At 43.0% G+C, this 19,405-nt stretch overlaps 1 protein-coding gene across 5 annotated transcripts in view; it reads right to left on the minus strand.

Annotated features, from left to right (window-relative positions):
• The window catches only part of TIAM1 (TIAM Rac1 associated GEF 1), a 206,297-nt gene that overhangs the window by 5,039 nt on the left and 181,853 nt on the right, over positions 1 to 19,405 (minus strand). For all 5 annotated transcript variants that reach the window (XM_060150825.1, XM_060150823.1, XM_060150824.1 and 2 more), the window contains 7 exons: positions 17,975 to 18,154; positions 17,760 to 17,878; positions 10,988 to 11,096; positions 6,945 to 7,003; positions 5,929 to 6,031; positions 3,390 to 3,477; positions 1,276 to 1,448 (listed from right to left, as the gene is read on the minus strand). In XM_060150825.1, coding sequence (XP_060006808.1) covers positions 1,276 to 1,448; positions 3,390 to 3,477; positions 5,929 to 6,031; positions 6,945 to 7,003; positions 10,988 to 11,096; positions 17,760 to 17,878; positions 17,975 to 18,154 — 831 coding nt within the window. The remainder of the gene's footprint in view (positions 1 to 1,275; positions 1,449 to 3,389; positions 3,478 to 5,928; positions 6,032 to 6,944; positions 7,004 to 10,987; positions 11,097 to 17,759; positions 17,879 to 17,974; positions 18,155 to 19,405) is intronic.

Raw genomic sequence — 19,405 nt, forward strand, 5'->3', positions numbered from 1 at the left:
GTTCCTCGACTAACAACAGAAACCCGACCAAAGACAGGTGGGGTTTCCTGAGGTTGGCACGCATATTCCCGATCCTAATTAAATATATGTGGCAAGTAAAAGGAACAAAGGAGACAATTCCAAGGTGAAGTTCTCTGCTGTGAGCTCTAAAGGGATGAGAAAGCTTTTTACATGAGGACTCCATGAGAAATTGTGGATAGGGAAGTAGGCAAGACACTGGTGAGCCCAGAAGAGTACTAGGGGTTCACCATACCAGGTTTTCAGTAAACACTTATCAACTGATTGGAGAATAGATATAAGATAACTAGCCCCTTAACATTAGTTAAACTAAAGTACTTAAAGAGTATAATATACTCTGTCAGGGTTATGTCTATGAAAACCTTCAACCATTCACAGTACCATACCTGCCTCTTCAACACAACTGAGAACAGGCGGAAAATTCTTTAGAACAGAGATCAGAAGCCTTTCTGTCAAATGCAAAGGAAGCCTCTTTTATTGGAATCTTCCCTGCAAAATTCTGGACTGTCTCTTAAGAAAGGAGTGATTAAAAAATGTTAATGTCTTGATGTCATTAATACCTAAGTGTTATGAAAATATCTTTCTTCCTAGATAGACTTTAATGCCATTTACAGGTAGTAGTATTGATGTTTACTGCTTCAAGGTGGTAGAATAAGTCCTAAAAGAATATTTACCCTGGGACTACTTAAACTCCAGATTCCTCTTTTCTAATAGCAGCTCAAGGCTTCCCTAAATGAACATGGAAGGTAAAGATAAAGTTGCAGGTTCAAGGTGAGGGTAAAAATCTGATGGGTCATCTGGTCTACCAAACATGGCCTCCTTACTGAGAATAGGCATGGCTGTTGTTTCTCGAGGACAAAGCCACCACGTTCTCAGAACGGTGGGCTCTGACTATGCTGAGACATCACACACTGCTTTTTGCTGGACAAAGCTGGCTGTCATGCAAAGCAGCAACTCTCATTCGGCAAGCGGGCTAAGACAGCTCCTCTAGAAAGAGAATGTGCTCACTTCCCAGCTTGGCAAATGAGAGGGGAGCTCACCAGCCAGAAGGAGGAGGGCAGCGAAGGGAAAGCTTGAGGGAGGGCAAGAGGCTTAAACCAAGGGAGGGAGGCAAGGGCCGGGAACCTCACACCAGGGCAGAATGTACTCCAGCGTTAGCCCCCACAAGGACACGTCTAAGTCTTGCTCAGTGAGGACGTCAGTTCTACAGTGGAGTGGGGATGACAGGGATCTTGAACGTCTGAATCCCCACAGTACCTGCCCTGCTCATGGCTGGCCTGGCCCCTTTCAGCGCACACAATCGTTTTCCTCCAAAAGGGACATATTGCTGGGACGAGGGAAGGCTTTCGGTCTTCAGGAGCTGTCTTCTGTGCTTATCACGCAGGATGGAATGCACAGCCTTCAAGAACTCCTTTCTGCTCTCTGGGGAGCTATGAAAAGAAGATTTACACCTATTAGGGAAACAGCACTGAACACACGATGGAACTTCTGATGTTATCTGGTGCAGCCAAACAAACATCCCTGAGGACCAAAGGTTAAAGACTGAGGCCGCGACTCCAATTTCACTGCCGACCAGCAGTGTTTTCACCGCTGGAGATAAAGAACACGTATTCCTTTCCCTTTATGCTTTGTGATTCATCTCCCGCAGGCAATTTGGGACCGAGCAGCCCATAAATGAATAGATTGATGGAGGGATGGATTTTGCACCACAAAGTTGCCAGATTCTGCCCTTGGTACTTAAGGCAGAGCCTTTCAGTCTAAAATGTTTTACAGACAAAGGAACCACAAGATTCTTGCTGCTCTGCAGCGCACTTGGAAACTGATGTCCCAACATCCTTCGTTTCCTCTGAGTTGTACATCAATGCCTGTTAAATATCAACACCTTCCATGACACACGTCAGCATGTAAATATTAAAGTTACATTGGTAAGAACTGGAAAATCTTCCCAATTTGCACGATAAAAAAAGTGCTTCTTAGGTTAGTTATTTTTCTTGCTAAGTTCTTAATAGTTTTACCCAGGCAAGTTTTAGCTGGCATTCCTTATTAACAATGAATATGGCATCTCTACGGGCGGGCTCATTGGACCCTGTGGATTTATCAACAAAGTCGCAAGCAGATTAGCCTAAATAGACTGTAAAGATGGTGCTAAACCACATGTAGATTATCTGAAAAAAAATTTCAATTCTAGTTCCAACAGCTTCCTGGGATCTGGATTTGTTGATCCCTGTCACCCAACATCCAACAAAGAGGCAATGAAGAAACACAAAACATGGGCTTTGAAGTCAAACCCACTGAGTTTGAACTCAGTATTCATTTGCTATAAGGTTTTAGCCAAGTACCCTCTGTGAGCCTTGGCGCCCCATTTGTAAAATGGAATAACAGCAGCTCAGTCTGACTAAGTGAAATAATGCATGTAATCCCTCTTGCGTCTCCCTAAATGTGCCTTCTTACTGTATCAGCAGCCATGTTATAAAATATTACTAACAACCATAAAATATTGATTCCGTTGAGTTTCTATTGTGTGTGTGGGCAACCCATAGTATATTACCCACGGTGTGGGGTAAGTACTGAATGAATAAATTACTAAGCACCTATGATAAAATTAAAGCATCATGGAGTACAGATCATATTTAAAGCCAAATGTATCAGAATGCTGGCTGTTGGCACCATCCAGCCTGGTGTCTTTAGGCCAAAAATAAGAGGGAGAGAGAGAACTGGCTGCACTTGAGAAAAGTACAATTCTCAAATTCTTAACGACAGAGCCCAAAAAGAAGGAAGATGAGGAAGACGAGGGGATGGTGAGAGGAGGAAAGAAGAAGAAGAAGGAAGTGGAAGCCCACATCGTAAGTTCAGCTTCCACTCCAGATCCGTAGGTGAACCTGAGTCACCTGAGCCAGCCTCCCTGGATCGAAGTTTCCCCTACACGACGAGGAATCCCAGCAACACTGCACACACCCTCCCCTCCTCCCAGGTGACTCTCCATCTGCTGTGCCTCAGAGATGTTACAGTATAAATGATGCACCCAAACACCCAAACAAAACATGAGACAACCATGTCCTTCTAACCCACCAAATGTACGTACAGGAAGAAAGCCCTCGTTTGAATGTCAAATATATACGTGAAAATTCCGATTTCCTTTTAGAAAGATATTAACCAGGTTACTGTCTACATTCTGATAAAATGAGTTTAATTTATCCGATTACTGTTACTTGATAAGTGTTAAATACTTTCTCAAGTGCACAAGAGAAAGAATGTAGCTTCTAGGGATGCACAGGCTGGTGTGAAGAACCCAGAGGGGTTGGGGACACCAAGCACTGTCACATCCCTTCCCTCTGGGCGGCACCTCCCACACTTCACGGCTCCAGGCTCACCTGCAGCACAGGTGGAAGACCCTCTCCGGCCTCCCTTCAGACTCCGATTTTACGTGGACAATTTCACACACAGCATTTGCTTCTGCATCTAGAGAAATTAAAACAAGGACGAATGAGAGTATGTTTCAAAGAGATTTATTTGCATTTTTACAAAAGCATTTCCCATGCTTTGGTGTAGGATTAAAGAGAGCAGAGCCACATATGACCAAAGAAACTTCATTCCTATCCCGTGATCTCAAGAGACAAAATGATTGAGAACTTAATGGGCGTGAAGAAAAAGAATGCTTGGAAAATTACCAGTTGCTAAAATCTCCTTCTGGATGGTCTAAAAGGACAATCAGTCAATCATATTGATGGAAAAACTGACCCTTTTAGCTGCACAGCCCGTTTGGCTGAACTATTTTAATTAAGTGATTGGTTGTTTTGGCAACAGTTGGACTAGACAGAGCCCAAGATTCCAATGCTGATTTCATCAGGCCAGTGATATAAAGAGGCAGGCCCCTGCCATCTGCAGCACAGCCTTCCCCCTGAGCGACTGGGACTAGTGCCCTGGACAAGCACGTCCTGGGAACGAATGGGGTTCCTCTTTCTCAGCCTGCCCACAGCACCCAACCTGAAGGAAGCCAGAATGGTACACTGAGAAAGTGAGAAACAGCTATATTTAGAAACGACTTCTAAGTCTTTCAGTGCCTGAATATCATATTATTTTGCCGGGTTATTCATCATTAGTGTTTATGAAAGAAACAACTCACTGCAGACCTCAAGACTGCACGTTGTGAAGTCTCATCCTTACCTAATGGTTCAAAACCCTAGTTACAAAGTCTCATCGTGCCCACATTATTTAACCAAGCAGGACCCATATGCAGACAGTTTCACAGGTTTTCCCAAACGAAGACGAAATCTAGAAATTTCCATCTTCTGATTCTCATATCCACTGGAATTTATTTCATAACAAGAGACGTGTTGGCTAGTCTCTGTAAGTCCATTAAAATAAACTTTTATCTTGATTTTAAACTTGATTTGAATGAAAAACCGAGGGCGGGAACGGAATATCATCTTCACAAAGCTGGCTTTGTTTTCCAAACTTAAATTCTTCATGTATTTAGTCCTCAATGAAGGCAAAATTCCTGGCTAAGGAGCCTTTGCGGTTTGTTATAAGCATACGCTTTCCTATTTGTAAACCAGGCGCAAGGAAACATATGAACTAGATAATTCATCATCTAAGATTGCAAAAGTAAGACAATGCTAGTGTTTAAGTGCCCAAACCTCAAAATATTATTGTAGCTGTTTGTAGACCTATGATTTATAAGGGCCTGAAAATTCATGTGTAAATCAATTTTACAAATCAAATCAAAGCTAAAAAGGCACGAGGGTCCTCTGGGCCAGTAGGTTAGACAGAAACCTTCTTAAGGCAAATAATCGTCCCCAATACATTTGCCAGAAGTGGTTTCTGCATTTGAGTTTTCCTCCTGCAATGCATAACAACTGAGAAGGACGTGACATCTACTTTAACTTGGGTGGGTAACTGGAGGTTTCCCAAATACTGCGGAAGGTTTTTCCTCATGACACTGGACTAGGGAAGAGGTGGTTCTATAAGGATTAGAGCCAATTTTATGGCTCATGGAGGTGACAAATGAAAACGGGGAGAAAATGAGTGACACCAACCGGACATGAAGAACTTATCGCTCATGCTAGATGCCAGAAACACAAAAGAGAAATACAGATCCACTGTGCACCTGCAGAGGTCCACTTCCATGGCCCCTCTTACAACCAGAAAGCTGTACCTGCTGTCCAAGTGGGACGGGAATAGGGGTGTCCCGAGAGTTTCCACTTGACCCCAAAGGTGCTCCCTCTCAGGTGTGCCCGGGAGAACCATTGCTGATTGCTCCTCCCTAAAACAGCCTCAAATTAAGCCCTGCATGGGGCCTCCGAGTCATAGCAATATTGCTATTCTTAGTCAATACCGTGCTGACATTCACTTCTCTTCTCATGCGCTGAAGCAGCAACTAATCATCTTAGCAAGTACCTTCATCACTACCTAACAACTTGCTTCACGGCTACCTGGGTCATAGAAAAAGAACTGACATTTCGTGCTGATACAAAGATAAAGATTTGTAAGGCTTCAGGAAGAAAGAATGTATTCAATCGCGTTTTTTGGGCTTCGGGTGGTCTTTTTGGGTCTCCCAGTTAAAAGGCAAGTGAGTTATTTACATAGGCTTTGTCTGCTGATGGTCACAAAGATTCTTCCCAGAAGTACAAGACTCATTGCTACTTAGATGTGAGTCCCTGCAGTATTATTAATATATATAACAGAATGAATAGAATTCCTTGGAACAATATTAAAGGCACTACCTCCATTCACTTAGTTCATTCGTTTAATAAACAGCTGGGTAAATAAGAGGCAATGGAGAGACTGAGGGAAAGGAGACTTCAGCATAGAAGGAAAAAGATGGTAGGGTGGTTAGAACCAAGAGTGTGGATTCAGAAAAACAATTCATACATACACAGAAATAGGTACCCAACCTGTTTCAGAGTTTACCTGCACTTGCCAAAGCTCGAACCTGCAAAGCTTCGGTAGGAATCATGTGTCGAAATCGGAAGGGGTCCCAGTCCTCGTAAATTGAAAGCCTGTGAGATCCTACCTGCAGGAAGAGAAGGAACTAGGTGCATGAGAAGTCTGTGCTCAGCCCGGACCAGACCCGCACACACTTTCTAAACCAGTGATGTTGCAGACATAGAGAACAGACTTGTGGTTGCCAAGGGGGAGGGGTATGGGGGAGGGAAGGACTGCGAACTTGGGGTGAGCAGATGCAAACTATTATATAGAGAATGGAGAAACAACAAGGTCCTACTGTAGAGCACAGGGAACTCTATTCAATATCCTGTGATAAACCATAATGGAATAGAATATAACAAAAGGAATGTCTGCATGTGTGTAACTGAGTCACTTTGCTGTACAGCAGAGACTGGCGCAACACTATGAATCAGCTATACTTCAATAAAATAATAAAAATTTTAAAATATGTCATTAAAACAAATAAACAAATTGTTTTAATTTTCAAAAGAAAACCCAACAAGAACAACAACAAAGCAGTGATGCTGGAACCCCGGGTCACTCCCCGACGTGCACTTTTGTTCACCCAGCAGCAAGCCAGAGGCCATGGGACAAATCTGCTGAGGGTGCGCAAATAAGCTTGCTAACCAAAGTCAGGCCAAAGAGAGACAAAGGAAGAAAGAGAAAAGGATCCCAAACAAGCACAGCGGGGCAGGAAGAACAGGCAGTGGATAATAGTATTAGGAAGGTAGGTTCTGGCCATGGTAGGCCCAATAGCTGTTTACTTTCACGCTCTAAACGTGAGTCTGCCTGCAGGAAGGCAGGATGGGCAATTTCCTTAAGTCCTCAGCAACACTTAAAAAAAATCATAAAACACTCAAAAAAAATCATAAAACACTCACGCCTGACAAAGGTGCAGAATTACAAGTACGCAGATACAGCTGAGGAACAGATAGCAAGGGAGATACTTTGAAACTATGGGGTGAAATAAGAAGTCTTACAAGTTTCCTCTTCTGTTTGGAACCATCTTTATACACAAGGACCACAGCAGTTTTGAAGACTGGAAAAACATAAAATGAAGGCAGTTATGGCACATAAGGGGTTGGGTTTTCCCCTTCACTTTCAATAACTTGTGGTAACAAACACTACCGTTATGAAGAGGACAGACAGTCCCCATGAATCGGCTCCCATTCCACCCTCCACTCACTCAGCACATCTGAGAGATGCAAAAACCTGTTAAGACAAAATTTTCCAGGTCCCAGATAAACAGAAAAAGCCTGAAGAGATGGAAATAAACCCTCCTGCCCCACTGGAAACTTTTGGGTAAAATATATTTTCACTATGGTATCAATTCAAGCTTAAAACTTCAGCTTATACACATTTAACAAAAATGTACTAGTTCAGCAGCTGAAGGAACAATACGAACATCAATAATAATAATGCTTACGGTAACTTATATTTATGCAAATTAAGCTAATATTACACACACGCAGAGTGCGCCTAATTCAGGAAATGTAATTCATCTTTTCTGACCTCAATAAATAAAAATTAGTTTATGAAGTAGAATGCAATTTTACTTTTTCCAAACAGGATGAATCGCAATAAACTATTTAGAAGCAGGGAGTATGTAGTTTTACTCTTATATTCTTTGGGGGTGGGGGAAGATACAATGGAGTTATGCATAATCTTCCATAGAATTCCTTAAACAATGCCAAGAACGTTCAGCACTCAGTGATTCTGACTCCCCCTGGAGAGGAAAGAAGAACTGGTGTCCAGAACGACAAGAAAGGGTGACCCCAGCCCATCCTTGGCTCCCTGTATCAGGGTCTCCATCTCCCTTCACACTCTGACCCCAAGGCATAGCAGGGACCACGTTAGTCACATGGCAGCTGGAGGGGGCACACCTGGTGTACCAGACACACAATTACAGGGAATTCTCAGGGACAGGCTCCCCAGGCTCCCAGGCTCTCTGCAGACTAACCCAACGTGTCTGGTACATGTTTTATCATTTTTTATCCTACTGACCCATCAGGCTCCCTTTGTGTAAGACTGCAGGAAAAAAAGCTTTCGGGTACAAAGAAGCGGACCCCAGGCACTGGGTCTGAGCTGTCACAGCACCTGACTTCGTAAAAGTCCCAGAGGACAGACTGCGAGGTTCCCACTGACCCCAGGAGGCCACACCAGCTCTGCATGGAGGCTGCACAGTAGCACCCGAGGTGGCCCTCTGTCCTTACCATGAAGCCTTCAGAAATCAGTGTTCAGGACAGCAGGTCCCTTTAAAACGGAGGGAGCTCCACTGCACGAGAGGGTGAGGTTGCCAGTGAACTTAGTCTCAGAAGACCCACCATCTCACTGGGACCAGGGCTCAATGAGGTTGTTGCTGTGACTCTAAGAAGGCTACTGGTCTGCCTCGGTTTACCTGGACCATCTAGGATCACAGCGGTAGGGCCAGAGTGGACCTCAGTCTGGGCTATGAGCATTTCCGCCTTGATCTCTCCCTGATCTGCAGCCGACCATCACTCAGTTGACTCTAAGTGCTGCCCATCCCTTCAGACATGGCCTTGATGTCCAAAACGCCTGGCTGCCCTGACCAGCCTAAATCCCTCTCTCGATATCCCCAAAGGTGAACATCTAACACCCTTTAAGGCTGAAACCTAAACAAACTATCTCTTTCCTTCTTTTAAAGGTGGTGATGGTCAGCCCTGAGTACAAACAGCCGTCCTGGGAGTAAAACATCAAGGTGCTGGGTGGGCAGCCGGTCAACTTTGTTTTCGGAAGAAAGCAGCACTATGTCCTGAGATCAGAGCAACGGAAACAAGACAACCACATTTTAACCCCAAAGCTGCCTGTTCAGTGGTAATTAAGTTACTTCCCTCACAGCAACTCTTCCTTGTTTCAAAACACATTTCTAGGGCTTCCCTGGTGGTGCAGTAGTTCAGAGTCCGCCTGCCGATGCAGGGGACACGGGTTTGTGCTCCAGACTGGGAAGATCCCACGTGCCGCGCAGCGGCTGGGCCCGTGAGCCATGGCCGCTGAGCCTGCGCGTCTGGAGCCTGTGCTCCGCAACGGGAGGGGCCACAACAGTGAGAGGCCCGCGTACCGCAAACAACACAAAACAAAACAAAAAAAACACATTTCGAAGGCTCTGTTAGTTCTGCTTGCTACTTAAAAATCACACCAAAACTGCCAAACATGTCACCTTTTAAGGACTGGGAATCCGTAAATAAGCTCATTATGATGACGACAGCCTGCCTTGAGCCAAACACATACGTTGCCCCTCAAACCTCAAAACTGGCATTCTCCTGAACCCTTTCTATCACAGGCTGGCAAACTAGGGCCTGCCTGTTTCCGCACAACCCGCCAATACTAGTGCCCATTTGTTTACATACTGTCTACAGCTGCGTCTGGCTACTTATGGCCTCTTGGTCTGTGAAGCCTAAAATATTTACTATGTGGCCTTTTACAGAATTAGTCTGCCAACCTCCTACTTTGTCCCAGTCAAAGGATTTTCTTTTTCTAAATCTGTTTATTTCTAACTATAGGAAATATGTAAAATTCAGGAGACAGGCATGAAAAATCCCAATGTTGAACTCTGGAATGGTTCACCAATAGCCCAGCATCAGAAAGAGGGAGAGAGACGGTTTGGATCATTTCCTTCAGAATCCTACACCCCATAAGTGATCTACTCAGAAGCATCAGAAAGCTCCCAGACCTCTCCAAGAAGAAACTGCCACATAAGAAATGCAACTGTTAATGATGGAAAAACAAAACAAAGCAAAACAGACAGTATCCCTCCCCCTGCCCAAAATATCCACTACTATCAAAACCCACCAGCATGTCAAAATACCCCACTACTCCGCTGTATGTCATATTTAGTCACATGTTTTTCCTTCACATTTATAGGCTCCTTTATTATTTTTAATGAAATGGCATCCACAGCTACAGTGGCTCTTTGGAATCTTTAGGAATATCACTAAGGTTTTCAATGAAAGCTGAGTCATCTACTTAGGAAGTCCAATAAATCTTTGTATTAAATACTCTGATTTTAATATCACTAGGATGTTCCATTTGGGAATGCACTGTTCACATCGTAAAAGAAAAAAAAGAGTTCAGTTAAAGAAGCAGGAAGCAGGAACGCCCTCCCTCTTCTGCCCCCAGAAAGATAAGGTAAGGAAGGAGAATGGAAATACTAGACTTCCTTTATACTATGTTCCTGCCCATGAATCTTCTAGTGGGAGGCTAGGAAAAGACACAACCTAAAACAAAAGCATGAACACTGATCACTGATCATGACTGATCATTTTATACCCAGGAATAACACTGCATGCTGTACAAGCATTTACGCACAACAGTGAGCCATGTTTCCTGAATATGTACAGTGCCCAGTGGACTAACCCATAGTTTTTCTCACTCAAAAAGCATTTTACAACATAACCACATGAGATTTCTAATTGCAGCAACTGCATCCACCTGAACTGGCTTATTGGAAAATTAATCATTCGCAAACATCACTACTTTCGCTGCTGTTAGCCACAATGAGATTGAGAAGCACCTCGTAACGGATCAAGGCATCCAGCGATGACACAACAGGTGAGGTGAGAATCATGCCCTGAATCCTGGCATCACACAGAGCAACACAGAGTTGGGAAGAGAATAAAAGGACTGGGGAGCTCAGAAACAGAGAGAGTTTTGTCTTGATGTTTCACTTGAGTTTTCCTTGGTTTATTATTAACTCATTATTTTGAAAAGATATTCAGAGCAGCAGCTTAAAAAAAAATCTTTTCCTGCCCATATGTCTATACCTGGGGGAGACCTGAACAGCCATTCCCTCCCTCTTGGTAGCTGGGTGGCCACATTCGTCATACTTAGCTGGAAGGTTTAATTTAGTATCTGTGACATGTTGGTGGCCACAGCAGGAAGGCAATGCAGAAAACTGTAATTAACTATATTTTAATAAATTGTGTCTTGGAAAAGAAAGGTTAACTTAACTGCGAAAAATAAGCCAGCCTCCCTCTTCCCTTCCAAACCTTCTCGTGACACATACCAAAAGCTGCCAGTTCGGGCTCCTTTTTCCACTTTCCCAGCGAGGCCGGCGGGTTTGGCCAGATCACAGTGGTGTGCAAAAGCAGGTCTCCCATGCTCAGATCTGCAACCTGAAATCCAGGGCAAAACTTACTGGGCGATGTTAAAAACACTCAGATATCCATGACATTTTAAAATTCAACAGGCTGGTGTCAATTCAACTTCAAGAAAATAATGTCTCCAAATAATGTCTCTCATTTGGTCAACTTTTTTTCCCTTATCCTGTTTGCCTATCAGAATTTCAAGAATAAGGTGGCCAAAAGGTACAAACCGGGCCTCTGAAATTCACACGCAGTAAACCTGTCGAAATCGATGAACAAAATTGGAGCGGGTTTGTGTTCAAATGGAGAGTTAGCTAAGGAGCACAAATGGCTGTCAACAACAAAGATCCAGCCCGGGAAACTGCAGACATTGCCACCTGAGTTTAACTCCCTTTGGAGCCAGGGTCTTCTGGGAAGCAGTGGAATCAATTATTTCTTCTTCTTCCGACTCATTTTAAGGAAGATTTCATTTCACTTTAGAAGAGGGAAAAGAAGCCAACTGAGGAGTTGGGAGATTGTTCTTTAAGCTTGTGCCGCTCTGGAAACCATGAGGTCTAGTGTTGTGTCCCCGAAGGTCAAGTCTAAACCATCTCAGATGGACAAGTTCCTCTTCTCCTTGTAGAGACATGATGATCCTGAGATTCCACTGGTGTCTACACCTCACGAGAGTCATGTGTGCCTTTTTCACTGGAGTCCTTGGCCCACTTCCAAGTCTATCAGAATCCCATCCTCCCACCCACTCAGCATCCTAATCACAGGCGAAAGGATCATCTGGTCTCTCAATGTGCTCCCTGTGCAAACATGTCAGAGCACGAGGCTTTGCAGAAATCAGAGTCCACGGTCCATCCCACTGGGAAACACCATAAATTGTTAGGAGGGTCTCCCTCTAGCACGCCTCCCTGAAGCACCCGCCCACCAGCCTCTCACTTCTGCTCTGCGTCCACAGAAACCAAGCCCGAGTCCTTCTTCCTCAAAGCAGCAATTTGAGTATTTGAAAACTTGATGTTGAGCTTCAAGGACAAACGGCTCTGGGGTTTTTTTTTTTTTTTTGCCGCTTTTGATCTGACTGGGTTTCTAGATACAACAGCTGCCGCGCAGCCCTCCACGGGGCACGGTGCCATTTGACACTGCCCTTCTCAAGCCACCAGGTCAGGCTACAGTGCTGCAGATGGGGCTGCAGCAGTACAGAATACAGTGGTATTGCTGCCACTATAATGGTTGGATCATTATAATAATTAATAATTACTCTAATTATTATTGAGCAATATTATTAGTAGTACCGTCAGTGGTTAAAAACATTAAGCAACTGTATTACTTTGTACATATTAAGTAACTAGTCAACCAAACACCCAGGTGAGTATCCACTAAGGGAACTATATAGTCTCCACTATCCATGCCCCACACACCACAGCGGAGTGGTATATACATAAGTCAAATTCCTTGGAACCATTCTGGTCCACAGCCTTAGAGGGAATGTTTTTAAAAGTGATTAAATGCCATATGATCCAACAATCCCACTCCTGGGCATATATCCAGACAAAACTATAATTCAAAAAGATACATGCAACCCTATGTTCATTGCAGTGCTATTTATTGATACAATAGCCAGGACATAGGAACAACCTAAGTGTCCATCAACAGATGGATGGATAAAGAAGATGTGGTACATATATACGATGGACTACTACTCAGCCATAAAAAAGAACAAAACAATGTCATTTGCAGTAGCATGGATGGAACTAGAGATTATCATACTAACTAAAATAAGTCAGAAAGAGAAAGACAAATACCATATGATACCACCTATATGTGGAATCTAAACTATGACACAAATTAACTTATCTATGAAACAGAAACAGACTCACAGACATAGAGAACAGACTTGTAGTTGCCAAGGGGAGTGGGGAAATGGAGTGGGAGTTTGGGGTTAGCAGATGCAAACTAGGATATATAGGATGGATAAACAGCAAGGTCCTACTGTATAGCACAGGGAACTATATCCAATATCTTGTGATAAACCATAATGGAAAAGAATATTAAAAAAGAGTGTACATATATAACTGATTTCCTTTGCTGTATAGCAGAAATTAACACAAAATTGTAAATCGACTATACTTCCATTTTTAAAAAGTGATTAAAGATCACTGGGGTAGATCATTGCCCAAACTCTACTTCCTCCCTCTATGTATCTCCACCTTCCACCATGTGATTTTCTAGTACTTCCCACTAGACTACGCTAAGCCCCAAAGTCTCTGGGCTTGGCCATATGAGTTGGGCCGTGGACTTGGTATCAGAAGTTTCTACCAGCCCTCATAAGCTTCTGCCTTCCAGCCATGGAAAGGACATGCTCAAGACAATCACTGCTGCTTCAGCCTGGATCCCAGAATGAAGAGACATGGAACATGCTGAGACCTAAGCTCTGAAGCTCACCAAGACGAGCCAAAGCCCACCTGACCCACACCCTGTGAGTGTAATACAAGTATTTGCTGTAGTGAACACTAAGATTTTTAGTTCTTTGTTACCTGGTAAAAACAGGCTGATACAGTCCCAGTGCACATGGTTCCTCTCTCTTGACAAGTTTCCACACTGTAAATGTATTAAGGGGGTCAGGGCTGCTCCCTCTGGCCAACAGCCTCTCCCCTGGCCTTCCACTGGTCCCCTTCCCAACATCCTATCAAAACTCTGAGGCTGGGCTTCCCTGGTGGCACAGTGGTTGAGAGTCCGCCTGCCGATGCAGGGGACGCGGGTTCGTGCCCCGGTCCGGGAAGATCCCACGTGCCGCGGAGCAGCTGGGCCTGTGAGCCGTGGCCAATGAGCCTGCACGCCTGGAGCCTGTGCTCCGCAATGGGAGAGGCCACGACAGTGAGAGGCCCGCGTACCGCAAAAAAAAACAAAACAAAAAAACAACTCTGAGACTGAGTTCCGCTAAAAGGCCTCTACCCCAACAAGGACTGGGATGCCTTGCTGAGTCAGGTTTTCCGAGCCCTTCTTTTAAGGGGAAATGCCCTCCTTGGCCTTTTCTTCATCTGACCTAGGCAAGAGGGATGCTTGCTCTGTGTGGTCCAGCCCAACTCCCTAGAGTTTAACACGGGGTAGGGACTGAAGGTCCAGCTTCATCATAAAATGTTCCTTTGTCCTCTGTGGATATCTGTCTTCAGGGACCTCCTGGGGACAGTTGGTTGGTGATAGCATCAGGTACTCTGTGTCCCTGGAATGTTACCATTTCAGTATAGACCTACCATTCCCAGTAGATACTGATAAATATTCCCATTCCTGTTTACCAACTGTTCACAGTACCAGTCTAGGTTTTTTCCTGGATATTGCCATTAAAAGGTTACTCAAGGATCAGGAATCACCTTTGTGAAAATCAGGCCATAACTTGTAAATGTCTGCCTCTATAGGCTGTTTCCATGGCTGTTCCAATATACTGCTTGCTGTAAGTACTGTTGCAGAATTATAACTGATGTTGGCACAGAGCATCCTATTTCCCCAGGACCGTTCTCCCTGTGGTTTTATTTTTGTGGAATCAAGACCACTCTATCCTTTCCAGTTAGAAGACCATTCTCTTCTATGGAGAAAAAAAGAGATCAAGTAGATCTGAGTCATTTTCTTTGAGTAATCAATTTGTATTTGGCTACAATACCTATGGCCCCTTTTAGGGGCCTATTTCTTTCTTATTCTTCCTATAGTGCTAAGACATAATCTTTCAGCGCTCTCTCCGGTATCTTCTCCAAGCCTTCATTTTTCCGGTCTTCAGACATCCTAATACTGATATAGGACTTTCCTACCCTGTAATACTGGTATATGATCAAATGTCCCTCCTTCCATCTTTTGCACATTTTTTTTTTTTTCCTAACAAAATCTCTGCTCACAAGAGACTGCTGTGTATAGCACTGTATCTCTTTGTTCCTCGTTGGAAAGATTTCTTACTTGGATGACAGAATTTTATTTTAGAGGACAGGCAGTCTCACCAAAGCCATATCCCCTTTTATAGTCTCTGACTTTTGAATCGTATTCATCTTTTTTTCTAAAGTCTTTGCAATCTGCTATCCATATCACCTTCTAGTCTTTAGCATAATGGTGCTTTGCTCTCATTGAAATTCAGAAATCAATTCAGAATATAATGAAAAATATAATGAAATACACTGAAATTATTCATTTCCATGACCCAATAAAATTCACTCCTGTCAAAATGAAATAAACTAAAATACAGGATGGAAGAAGCCTTATGATCTAAAACGTCTGCAGTATTATTCATAGTCATCAATAAATGAAGCCAAGCGAACTGCCTGACAATAGGAATTAAGTAAATCATTGTTCAATCACACAATAAAATATTCTACAATAATTTCAAGGATTCTTTTGAATCATTTAAAATAACATGAAAATTAAATAATTCTTTGTTCACTATAAAAAAATTCAAGGTACAAAATAACTTCCAAAATATTCAAGAATATATAAAGAACTATATTTAATATTCAAGTATATAATATACATACTTTTGTAAAAATTAAAATAAACACCAAAAGATCAAGAGGTTTTACGTTTTGAGATCATAGATAATTTTTCTCCTTGCCTTTCTCTGAGGTTTGCCCTTTTCTTTAATAAACATAGTATGTTTTTCTTACTATAATAGTTTTACAAGAAAATGGGAACTAAATCAAGAGTAGCAGTGTCCATCCTTTCTACACTCTGATAGATTAAATTATCTGCCTGGTAGACTGAGAACATTCTCATGCTCTGCCTGAAATATCCATGTTGAAAAAATAAATTGTATTTCAGTGGAAAACTATGCACACCCTCCTGGGCTATCAGAGTCCAGCCCTGTATCTATGAGCCTTTGAACTCCTTTGCCACTCTTTGTAAGGCGTAGGTAACAGATAAATGTATAAATTCTCTCTAGTCTGGTAGCGACTTCCTCGTGCTGTAGAGAAACCAATTTGTCTCCATTCACAAATCATCTTGACATTTCTTCACTTCATACATATACCTGTGCTATTTTGACTGTCTGGTTCCCTCACATCATCTGAGTAAAATAAATTCCTTCATATGTGTTCACTTGTACATCTCTATGAGATATCATGAATTTACCTTTTTCTGAAAAATCTTTTAATAGTCCGAAACCTTGTTTTGTTTCACTGAGGACATAAACGTGAACCTAGATAATAACCCTTTATACCTCTGAAGATAAGGCTGTTTTCACGTCTAGACTAAACAACCAAGCCTTACACCCATTCTCTCCCCCACCGCCCCACTGCCTTTCCCCCTCTTTCCAATCACAGCAAGAGAGTTTTTCTTCATAGTTCCCTCCCAGCTTGTCTCCTTTTTTGAGGCAGAAAGCAAAACGAGGACAATATTCCAATCAAATCGTGAGGTACAGAGGCACGGATGAATATCATTACATATCATATCTGTAATGATATACTGATTCATTTTAATATTATCAGCATTTTTATTCACATAAGCTCTTCTCAATAACTCAGGCACAACTTAGAGTTCATGCTACGTTTTTCTCAAGTATATCTGTTCCTGTGACTAATTCTTCTAAGTAGATTTTCAGGCAGACTTAAAAAAAAAAGATTCGTAGTCATTTGAAACTTTCATTCACTCAACAAGTATTTATTGAGTACATACTACATGCCGGTTATTATTCTAATCTCTGGGGATATAGCCTCCGCCTTCATTGGTGTTTAGAGAAACAGCCCAAGTTACGGTCATGGAAATTCACTCTCACATTTAACACAAAACAAAACCAGAGGTCTCGAGGGTGAAGGGGTGGAATCAGGACATGTTTCCTATATTAAGAAATAATTCAGCTGAGAAAGAAAATTCACAGTGTAGCCTTGCGTAAAGGATAAAAGTTCCACCAACATGGGAATGTAAACTGGTGCAGCCACTATGGAAAACAGTATGGAGGTTTCTTAAAAAACTAAAAATAGAACTACCATATGATCCAGCAGTCCCACTCCTGGGCATATGTCTGGAGAAAATTCTAAGTCGAAAAGATACATGCACCCCAATGTTCACTGCAGCACTATTTACAATAGCCAAGACATGGAATTAACCTAAATATCCATTGACAGATGAATGGATAAAGAAGATGTGGTATATATACACAATGGAATATTACTTAGCCATAAAAAAAGAATGAAATAATGCTATTTGCAGCAACATGGACGGACCTAGAGGTTATCACACTAAGTGAAGTAAGTCTGACAGAGAAAGACAAATATCGTATGGCATCACTTATATATGGAATCTAAAAAATGATACAAATGAACTGATTTACAGAACAGAAACAGACTCAGAGACATATAAAACAAACTTATGATTACCAGAGGGAAAGTAGGGGGGAGAGAGATGGGAAAATTAGGAGTTTGGGATTAGCAGATACAAACTACTAATATTTAAAATAGATACATGACAAGGTCTTACTGTATAGCACAGGGAACTATATCCAATGTCCTGTAATTAACTACAATGGAAAAGAATCTCAAAAAGAAGCTGAATTACTTTGTTGTACACCAGAAACTAACACAACACTGTAAATTAATTATACTTTAACTTAAAAAAAGGTTTCACCCACAAAAACACTATCCTTGTAACTCTTTTACTTACAAATAGCACCTTAAAAAGAAACAAACCAGCCCAGCTCTATGGATAGGTGTGCTGGGAAGAAGTGGGGGTCCTTACCTCTTTTTTCTCACCGGTCTGTTCAGCAATCAGCTGGTCAAACACAGCCCCAAATTCTTCATGGATTTTCTGCATTTCATTGATATGACTTGCAACCTTATTCATAGTCTTGATGGCCACTAGAAGAAAACAGGTCATGAAATAAATGAAAAGGCTGTTTAAAGGCTCTCGTGGAGACCCGAGCAAGGAGCGGATCTCAGGGGCCCATGACTCACAATCCAAGTGGTAGTGTTCCTCACTCTCCGCGTCCGTCAGAGCAAAAAGCTCCTTCAGCAGAAGCGGGTACTTGAGGATCCTCTGGATGGGCTTGATGAGGTAAGACTCCAGAGTGGACGAGTGTTGCTGCTTCGGGTTCTGGGCATCCAGGAACGCCTTGAAAGCCGCGTCCATCTTGGCTGGAAGAGTTTAAATACAGGTTGTCTGGGCAGGATGTCGAAATGACTCCCTTTCTCACAATTTCACTCACTAATTCCAAGGTGCCTTTTCACAGGACTGAGAGTCCAGTGAGTTGTCAGAGGGGGGAAAGAGGGCTCAGAGGCACAACTGGAAGGGCCTGTCCATCAGATTTATTTGTTTATTTGAGGGGCGGCCCAGCGAGTTAAGGGATAGCAGAGTTGGTCAATCTCATACACATGGACTTTCAGGGGCTGCTGTTCATCGTCCTTGCATTAAGAATGTCTTCTTATTCTGATACTTTGACATCTGAGGCCTTACAGACCCTGGGGAAACTGCCCATCTCAGAGCTAGCCACTTCCTAGATGGTAAAGGACTCGCCTGGAAGCATGCCTTTCACATGCAAGCTAACCAATGCAGAGCCACCTGCCTCCTTCCCCCTTCTGTTAGCCTTTCACACTCTAGGCCACTATCTCCCCTGCCCCTCCACCCCAGAGCCTGCTGAGATTATTCAAATTACCCAATCCTAAACCTGTTTACCCTGCCTCACCCACTCCTTCCTGCAGAAACCACAATAAAGGGTCTTGCCCATGTCTTCCCCCTCACTCATCCTGTCTCCTGGTGGGCTGTGGTGCTTCCCCCCATGGCCCTGCACGGCGTAGCGCTCCCCCTTCTCTTGGGAGCCGTGAGTAACAAACTATCTTTCTGATGGCAACTGTCTCCTGATCCGTTGGCCTCACCATATCTGAATAATATGAAAGCCTACGTTTGAAAACACTCCTTACGCCAGTTTTTCTAATCCTTCAAGCATTTCCTTGCTGGTAGAACCTCTTTTGAGAAAAGGCAGGAAAATAAAAAGCAGCAGCGGCACCTTGCAGCTCTGGTAAGTGGAGCAAGGCTGATCCCCTGCAGTGAACGCCTTTTAAGATCTGTTCTATGTTAATTCGGTGATAGGAGCTATTAGGATTTATTTCAGAGGGAAACATACATCTGACCTAAGGTAACTCAGGCAGCACTTTCCTCACCAGCTGAGCATTTATCTGTGTCCCAGCGGGGCTGAAAAGCAGCCCTGGGGAGTTGTGGGTCCCCAGACAATTACAAAGGTACCTGCCAGTGGGTAATTAGGAAGACACGACTTACGCCTTCCGGGTGCAAAGAAATGGCAGAGAGAGAGGCTGAAGTGAGGGCAAAGAATGGTTAGAAGAAAGGACAATATATCAAAGTGACTAACTGTAGGCATATATTTTTTAAGC

This window comes from Lagenorhynchus albirostris, chromosome 5 (genome assembly GCF_949774975.1).
Source record: "Lagenorhynchus albirostris chromosome 5, mLagAlb1.1, whole genome shotgun sequence".
NCBI lineage: Eukaryota > Metazoa > Chordata > Mammalia > Artiodactyla > Delphinidae > Lagenorhynchus > Lagenorhynchus albirostris.